The following is an 8,520-nucleotide window of genomic DNA, read 5'->3' on the forward strand; positions in this document are numbered from 1 at the left end:
ACACCAGCTATGTCTCTGGAAGGCTGAGAAAAGAAGGCTGTAAATGTAAGGTCTTTCTGCACCATGGCACACGTTTAAACAAGACTGGGAAACTTACAGAGATCCTAACTCAAAAGTAAGAAAAAAGCCACAAGGCTGGAGAGATAAATGTTTAAGAGCACTGACTGTTCCTCTGAGGACCTGGGCTCAATCTACAGCACCCACACTGTGGCTCACAATCATCTGTAACTCCAATCCCAGGGAATCTGACACCCTCTTTTGCCCTCCACAGGCACTAGGCACGCACATGGTAAACAGACATACACAGAGACAAAATGCATTGTTAAAATAAATAATCATTGGGTTTGTTGTTTTAAGATCAAGTGCTGTGGACCGCATGCACAAGGCCCTAACCTGGTCCCCAATACAGAATGGGAAGTAAAAAAAATTAATGACAGGCAAATAGTTTGATTCTTACCTTATTCTGATTCCCAACCTGAGGAAATCTATCTCTCCTCTCACCCAGGGACCTTTCAATGTCATCTGATGCAAGCTAGTAGAGCAAACGGTAAACTTTGATTCTCCAAACTGTACCATCGGCTAAGCCTTGGTATGGCAAGGCGTTTTGTCTACTTCTCAACCTTTCCACATGGCGGCCCTACAATCCTTTCTCCATGGACCAAGCCTTCCTAGTCATGAGACCACACCAACTCTCAATATCCTGCTCTCAAGTGTCTGCCCTTCCACAGAAAAGCTCCATGCGGCCGCCTGCCGCTCTCTCTAGCCCTCAGAGCTCTGGTCTAGCTGGTTTCCAGTGCTTAATAAGTCTCTGCCCCAGACAGGAGGGATTCTGCCTGTTTGAACTGTTTCATGTGGGGATCTTCAGTGTTGGCCCTCTGCTTCCTGACTTGCAGCTCACACTGCCAATGTCAGATCCCGGACTACTCAATACAAAGCAGCTACATTAGCCTAACGTAAATCCCATCTAAGGCCATTACTTCCTTTTCCGTTTGTCTCTATCTCCCCAAGCTTCATAAAAGGTAGTCTTCCTGAAGTTGTCCTGTTCTGTATCCATGAGACTCAGAAAGGGGCCTGAAATACTGCAGACATTCACTTAAAACGTACTGAATATGTGCTGTCCCCAATAGCCATCGTGGAAAAAAAAAATTAATAGGCCAATTAGGATTCCATCCAAATCAGCCCTGACACTGGACTCACCATACAGTCCTGAGTGTGCAAGAGATGCCCCACTACTTCTTCAGTCTTTTTGTACCATCCAACCAACTGGAAATGGTTGTCCATGAGCCCAGCTACTCCAGTTTTCATCCTAAACATTTCCCAGTGCCTGTGTTAGACAGCCTTCATAATTATTAAGCCCCTTCTCCCTCTCTATGAATGAGAAAGATCTGAGGTGCACTCTACAGTAGTAGGAGAAAGGTTTTAAAGGTTACTGCAATATTTCCTTTACTGAGGAGCAGGTAACCATCTCCCTTTTACTGGGAACTTGGTAAGAAATCAACCAATCTTCTCAATCTATTGTCTTTTTCTACTTCAAAAGTTAGTTGCATTATGGAAAGAACTTTTAAAGATTTATTTTTATTTATGTGCATATATGTGTGTGAGAGTATATGCTGTCTGTGAGTACGTGCCTATGGAGGTCAGAGGTGGGCGTTGTATCCCCAGGACAGAAGCTGTTCTGAACCATCCGACTTGGGTGCTGAGAAGCCAATTTCAGTCCCTTGCAAGACCAAGTGCCCTTAACTACTGAGCTTTCTCTCTAGCCCCTGAAAAGCAGTATTTGAAGTTATCATTAGCAGTTAGTCAAAATAACACTCCAACTGGTTGCTCTGCCATGTTCAAAAATATCATAGCCCAAGTTATGGGCTTGCAAGCTTGAACAGCACATGTACTTTCAAGTAGCTAGTTCAAATCTCACTTCAGTAGAATGGCCAGGAGCAAACTACTGAAACAGCTTTGAGCTTCAAATTCTGTTGAACAAGAGCAGAAAGATCAACTCTGCTATGTTACAAGATTAGCTACTGAGCTTTCTCTAGGTTATAGGGCTGTGTTAGGCAAAGGAACTCTAAATAGAGGCCTTCTGCTTGACCTGCAGGGGAGTTAGGTTTCCCTCACCTCTTCTACCCACCTCCAACTCTAGGTTTTCAAACAGTTTGTCCCACAGTGGAAGATCAAAAAAGTGCCCTAGCCACCTTTTTTTATTATCACTTAAATTAATACTTTATAATTGTTTATTGTATTTTCTATAACACTGCATTTCTATAGGGCTTTTCGTTTATGTTTGAAATTTACCTAAATTTCTAAGCTCCAAGGGATCTGGTACCTCTGGCCTCCACAGGCACCTGTGTTCATATGCACATACATTTACACTTATACACACACACACACACACACACACACACACACAAAATCTTTTTTAAATTTCCTAAGAAAGCAACTACTGTGTTTCAGAAGTCCAGTTGTTATGATCAGTAAACTAGGCATTTATTTTCATTGACAATTATGGTAGCATAATCTAAACAAAACATCTTTTAAATTATTTTACATAGAAAAACACTATCACAACCAAAAAACATACTTGCTATGTTTCTTACCCACAACTAAGACTTTGTATTTCTCCAATAAAACAGTATTTAGTATTTTTTGCTTTTTTTTCCAGACAAGGTTTCTCTGTATACCCTGCTGTCCTGGAACTCACTTTATACACCAAACTGACCTCGAACTCACAGAGATACACGTGCCTCTCTGCCTTCCGAGTGCTGGGTTTAAAGGTGTGGACCACTACCACCTGGCCTAGTATTTAGTGTTTTAATAATGCTGCCTGCTCCTCTAAAGAGCTCCTGAAATTTCTACATTCAATATAGATGTAGAATCTTAAAAGTCTTATTTACCACTCCAACTAAGAATATATTTCAAATGAGGTCATTTTATCTACATTTTCTCATTCTAACTGATTAGAGAAAAATGTATGTAACACATTATCAAAACCCAGTATTTAGTGTTTGGCTTGATTACGTTGGCATGAGCTGAAAAGAGCACTCTGGATTTCTAAGCTCTTACGTCCTATGCCTCTTATTCTTTTGAGATACTTGTTAGTGGAAAAATCTAGGGAGAGGTTTATAACATGAAGGTATTAGACCAGCATGCACTGCTGCTCAGTTATCCCATTTGAACTGAGGAGAACCTGGCAGATCTGTAGACTTCACAAGGGCTTAGTGTAAAGAAGAGTTTTTAGAAACCTTTTTAAGGAGTTCCACACTGCAGTAGATCACCAAGAGATAAGGGAGAAACAGTATTCCTTAACAGCTCCAGTGCAGAAAGTTCTTATTGTCTGAGGCAGAGGGGCCTGCCAGCTCTTCCTAGAAGATTAAGAATGACCCTCCAAGGCCCCTTCCAGATAAGCTAATTCACTTGAATTTTTAAAATATGGGGCAGTGCATACTTGCTTACATTTCTTTATACTAATCTTTATACTAAGTCTGACTTCTCTGAAAGGAAAAAACAAACTAAACAGGACATTTAAATTGTTTCACATGAATATAATTGAAATCACAAGGCCACAAAGCTGAAACACATGAAATGTGAGGGGTTTTGCACATTTTTAAAAATAGATGATTCCAACAGCCTTTGAGAAGTATAACTCTCTAAGAGACAGGAACTCATTTTTAAGAACTTATCCCAAACGTCAATCCGGAATGAACCCCAACATATGCTACCTTTTTATGTTCCTTATGTTATGGAAGGAACTTTTTCAGAGCACAGCATAACCACACAGGCTCAATACTCCACGTCTTTACCTCAAAAAAAAAAAAAAAAAAAAAACTTTTTTTTTTGAAAACACAATTTCAGCTTGGAAAATCTTGACAAATAAAACTGGACTTTTAAAAATACCAGAAGTTAGGCTTTGCACAAAGTGAAACTACCAAAACAGAAAAGCTGTTGACCGTGTGTTAAAGTGCTAAAGGAGTCCCTGCGATAACCAAGTTGCTGCACCCAATGCCAGAAGCGCAAAGGATCAGATTTTGTTTTCCAGCACTACAAACCAGCTCCAACTAATTACACTCCTGCAGCACTGAGAACAGGGCACAAACTTACAACTAAACCAGTCAGGTAAACTGAGTTTTTAAAGTAAGCTGCTGTGTCTGGAAAATATTATCTATAGTATGATGACATCCAGTTTGATTGCACATGCAGAACAGTCACCACCAGGAACACGGTCACTTAAACATAATTAAAATGAAATCATCTTTTCACGTTCAGTTCCTCACTCACAATAACCACACTGTGTACAGGACACTGGCAGATAATCTAGGGCAGCACAGCCCCCAGTCTACACAAGTACGCCAAGAGCTTGCTCCTCTACAGGCAAATTCAAGCCCACTGGCCTTCTGTGGGTGGGGTTTTCCACAAGTAATGTTTGCTTTTTAACTTGCCATTTCAATAGCAGATGTAAACAAAAGTTTTTATGAAACTGTTTTCTAAAAAGAGCAGCAAAATTAAGTTTTTTCATACAAACATATTTTTGTTGAAATATAACACTTCACCAAGTGAAAGTAATACATAAAGGAAATCTAGTGTAATTTTCAAGTGGGTGAGAATTTTTGTTTTGGATAATTGCCTCCATGTGAAAATCAATTACAATGATTAACCCTAACCCTAACCCTAACCCTAACCACTGAAAAGCCGGTCTCTTCAAGTACAAATAACGCTTCATAAATGAAGGTAAGGTGACTATGAAGTCAGTTCTCCTCACTAAGTGGTGGAGATACCAAAGAACAAGAGATGCTAACCGTGGCAGGTCTCTGAAAACGAGAGTGACCGCCATTCCCACTTGCACGGTACCCTATCATTAGCGCCACTGTAACTCTACTTATTTATTTTTAGACGACTCAAATGTATCTTCCAGTCTGGCTCTGTAGCCAATTATCACTTCATGTGCCACATAAAGGAAAACTACTTGAGTCTGCACTATTTGGTAACAAAATACATGAATACCATCTGTTCGTATTTATTTAATAATTAATATAATTCATTAGAACTCCAAAATGCCTTCCAAAGCAAACCAAGGAATGTAACTCAGTGCCACAGAACTACATTTGGAAATGGTAAATATGTATATTTTACATTAAAAAGAATATCAAGTTCTTCATTAGTATGATGCTTTTCCTGATAAACTGGTTAGTTTTCCAAAGTAATAATAGAACAGAACAAAACCTTACTTACACCAGACTACAACTCCAAGCATAGTAAAAGCTAAAGATGACAACCACATTAAGAAAATGGTTTTAAGCCAGTGCTGGGATAACGGATGTCTGTTATCCCAGCAGTCCAGATACTGTTGCAATAGGACTGCTGTGAGCTAAAGGACAGCCTGGGCTGCTAAGTAGGAACCACACCAGCCAGGTACTACACAGCAAGATCCTAGCTCAATGAACCAAAATACACTTTTAAGGGCTTTATGGCTTAGTGATAGTGCATATCTAGCATATGTACAAGGCCCTGGATCCCAAGTGCCTCACACACAGACATTTTATTTCCAAGTACCCTCATAACACAAGTACAAAGGCATATACAACATGAGGCTTGGGTGCTGGAAAGACAGCTTAACCATTAAGAGAACTTGTTAGTTTTATAGAGGCCCTGGGTTCAATTCCCACACCTACATAGCCACTCAAGACCATTTATAACTTATTTTCCAGGGGATATGATGACCTCTTCTGACCTCTGTGGGCATCAGGCATGCACATGGTACAGAGGCATACATAAAATAAATCTCTTGTAAAGAACACAAGGATGCTAAATGAAAATGTATTACGCTGTTATCTATCACAGACTAAGAATCTCATGCTTAATCGCTAATTCAGGAGGTTTATCGAGCACCTATTGCAAGCCAGACACTGTATTAATCCCTTTCTTCATAAATAGTGACTCCAATCTTCCAAACCACCCTAAAAATTGGCATTCTAACACCCCCAAGATGCAGATGATGACGATTGAAGACAAATTTTTCTTAAACATCTGAGATCACAAATGCTGTGCAAAATTCCAAAGGGCATCAAATTTCAAAGCAAGTACAACATACACACTACACCTCTTCTACTGAAAGTCTATTCTGAAAAGCAGCCAGAGCCACCATACCTGCTTAAGTGACTCTAGTCCCAAGTTCCATAACTTTTTATGATAATCTGCTATGTAGTTTGGAGAAAAACATCCCTACATAAAACAAAACAAAACAAAAAAAAAACAAAAAACAAAAACAAAAAAACAAAGGATACCTTGATATTAAACTGATCTTTCAGGAAGAAATCATCCTGCAACAAAAAAACACCTGTTCTGTTTCTTTTCCTGTTCAGGGGAAGCTGATGGCTATCTGCAAAAGGGTTTTTGGTTTTTGGGTTTTTTTTTGGGGGGGGTTCACAACAGTGAAATAAAAACACAGGAATAAAGTTAACAAAACAGTCTATCATAATCAAGGTATGTATTTTAAGATATTCACATCACAGCCCTAACTTAATAAGCCAGAAGTTACAAAATGCTAACAGTTCCAAATTCCTTGACTCTTAGCAATAGTAACCATCCCAAGCCATCTAAACCCAAATAATCAAATTATTATGTATGCGTCCAATGTAGAAAAATTTAACAACACCCTCCACAACACAAAGGGGCAAAGAGACAATATATATTCTGCATGTGTAATTACAGAAACAAAACAGAACATTCAAACACAAATTCTAACACTATTCCTTGAATTTCACAAAAAGCAAAAAAAAAAAGGTTGTTTTAAGTCTTTGTTTAGTTTTCTTAAACAAGTGGTGCTATAAGAACATGAGTTGAGGGGGTTAAGAATGGTCATGACTAAAATACATGACCCTTTCAAAGAATATAAAAAAAAATATTTTTTTAAAAGACTTAAGTTGATTGCAAGATTAATCCTGCCCGAGAGAACAAACACAGCACCCACGAGGAAATAAATACACGGCTGCAGAAGCCACCAAAACCAGCCAGATCCTGTGCTCGCTAAGGAAAGGAGGCTTTTCAGAAATACCTCCGTCCAACCTGCAAGTCACCTGTGACGCTGGCCAAGTCAGATGCCAAAGGAATTCACTCGTCTTTCTTAGAGGTCTTGTAGAAAAAAGCTGGGAGAGCGGGGTACAGAAGTTTTCCTCCGAACTAAAACTTTCAAGGCTGCATTTACTAAAACCTCTTTCCACAAAGAGATAGATAGGGTGACTAGGCTGCTATCGCCGACATCAGATCGAAATTCAAGTTAAAAAAAAAGAATTGGCAGAAAGAAAAAAGAAAGGCAAGCCTTTTCGAGCGTTACGCTTCGCCTCAGTAAAATGCTTCAAAACAATTAAAAGAAAGAAAAGGCTAAGAACGAGGTTCCCCAGCTCTTGACCTTCAAAACGTGCCCACCAAAGGTCTCCTCTGAGAGGCAAAGTTTGGGGACAGCGGCCCAGGCTGCCGCACTGCCTGCGGGGCAGCATCGCGACCGTCGCGGGGACCGGGAGGGACGGAGCCTCAGAGCCCCGAAGCCCAGAGCTCTACCTGCTCCGTTGACCCGCCCCCACCTCGGCCCGTACACTTCCGGGCCCCAGCACGCCCACCCGCTTACCGGCATCATTTTGGACCCGAACCGCATGGAAGCGGGGGTCTGGCCGCGGCCTGGCCCAGCAGAAGTGGCCCGGGGGGTCGCGGGCCCGGGGAAGCCGAGCAAGAACGAGGCCGCGCGCTGGGCGGCCGACCTGTTGCGAGGCAGCGGCGCGCGAGTCCCCTCAGCCGACTGGGACGCAACCGAGCCCCGGGCCCACTCCCCTCGCCGGTCCCCGGGACGCGGCTTTGTCTCCGCACTCGCAACTCCCACCTCCTCGTCCTCCTCGCCGAAACCAACTAATCCCGGCCGGGCCCCCTCAGAGGCGCGCTGGCCCCGCCCCCCGAGAAGCCCCGCCCGCGGCGCGCCCGGAGGCTTGAGGAAAGGGAGGGGTGGAGCCCGGACCTGGGCGACGAAGGCGCGTGCGCAGAGTCTGGAGGCGGTGCCAGAGGGGGCGGGAACCTTCGCTCCTGGGGAGGAAAGTATGGGCGGCGGAGCTGCACCAGAACGCGCCTCCAGGCGGAGCTAAGGCACGGGAAGGCGGTGCCTCGGGAGAGCAATAATTGTAAAACACAGGGACGGAGCCCAGGGCTGTGTCCCTCACCTCCTTGGCGGTTCCGACTTGCTCAAGAGTTTTGAGCCCTTTCTTTGCCTTAGGAACCGTGAGCCTGCCACAAGGCGCCGGACGCATAGGGGCCAGGGCGGCGTCACCTCACTCACCTGACCCGGGGAGCCCCACAAGATGGAGACTCGAGAGTCCTGGCCAGGGCACATTCCTGACAGACTCCTCACTCAATGTCCAAGGCCTCATCTAAATGTCCGGTTACTTGTAAATGTAAGAAGGAAAAAGTACTTCGATGTTACTGAAGTGGTAGGTTTCATGTGTTTTGAACAGTACGGTCAAGGGATCTGAAAATGGGTGAAATAGCTTT

At 42.8% G+C, this 8,520-nt stretch overlaps 1 protein-coding gene across 2 annotated transcripts in view; it reads right to left on the reverse strand.

Moving 5' to 3' along the window:
• Positions 1 to 7,869, reverse strand: part of TP53BP2 (tumor protein p53 binding protein 2) — a 49,846-nt gene extending 41,977 nt beyond the window's left edge. For both annotated transcript variants that reach the window (XM_080938557.1, XM_080938556.1), the window contains exon 1: positions 7,613 to 7,869. In XM_080938557.1, the coding sequence (XP_080794683.1) occupies positions 7,613 to 7,639 (27 nt within the window). In that variant the 5' untranslated portion in view covers positions 7,640 to 7,869. The remainder of the gene's footprint in view (positions 1 to 7,612) is intronic.
• Between the last annotated feature and the right edge of the window lie 651 nt (positions 7,870 to 8,520).

This window comes from Micromys minutus (genome assembly GCF_963924665.1).
Source record: "Micromys minutus genome assembly, chromosome: 1".
NCBI lineage: Eukaryota > Metazoa > Chordata > Mammalia > Rodentia > Muridae > Micromys > Micromys minutus.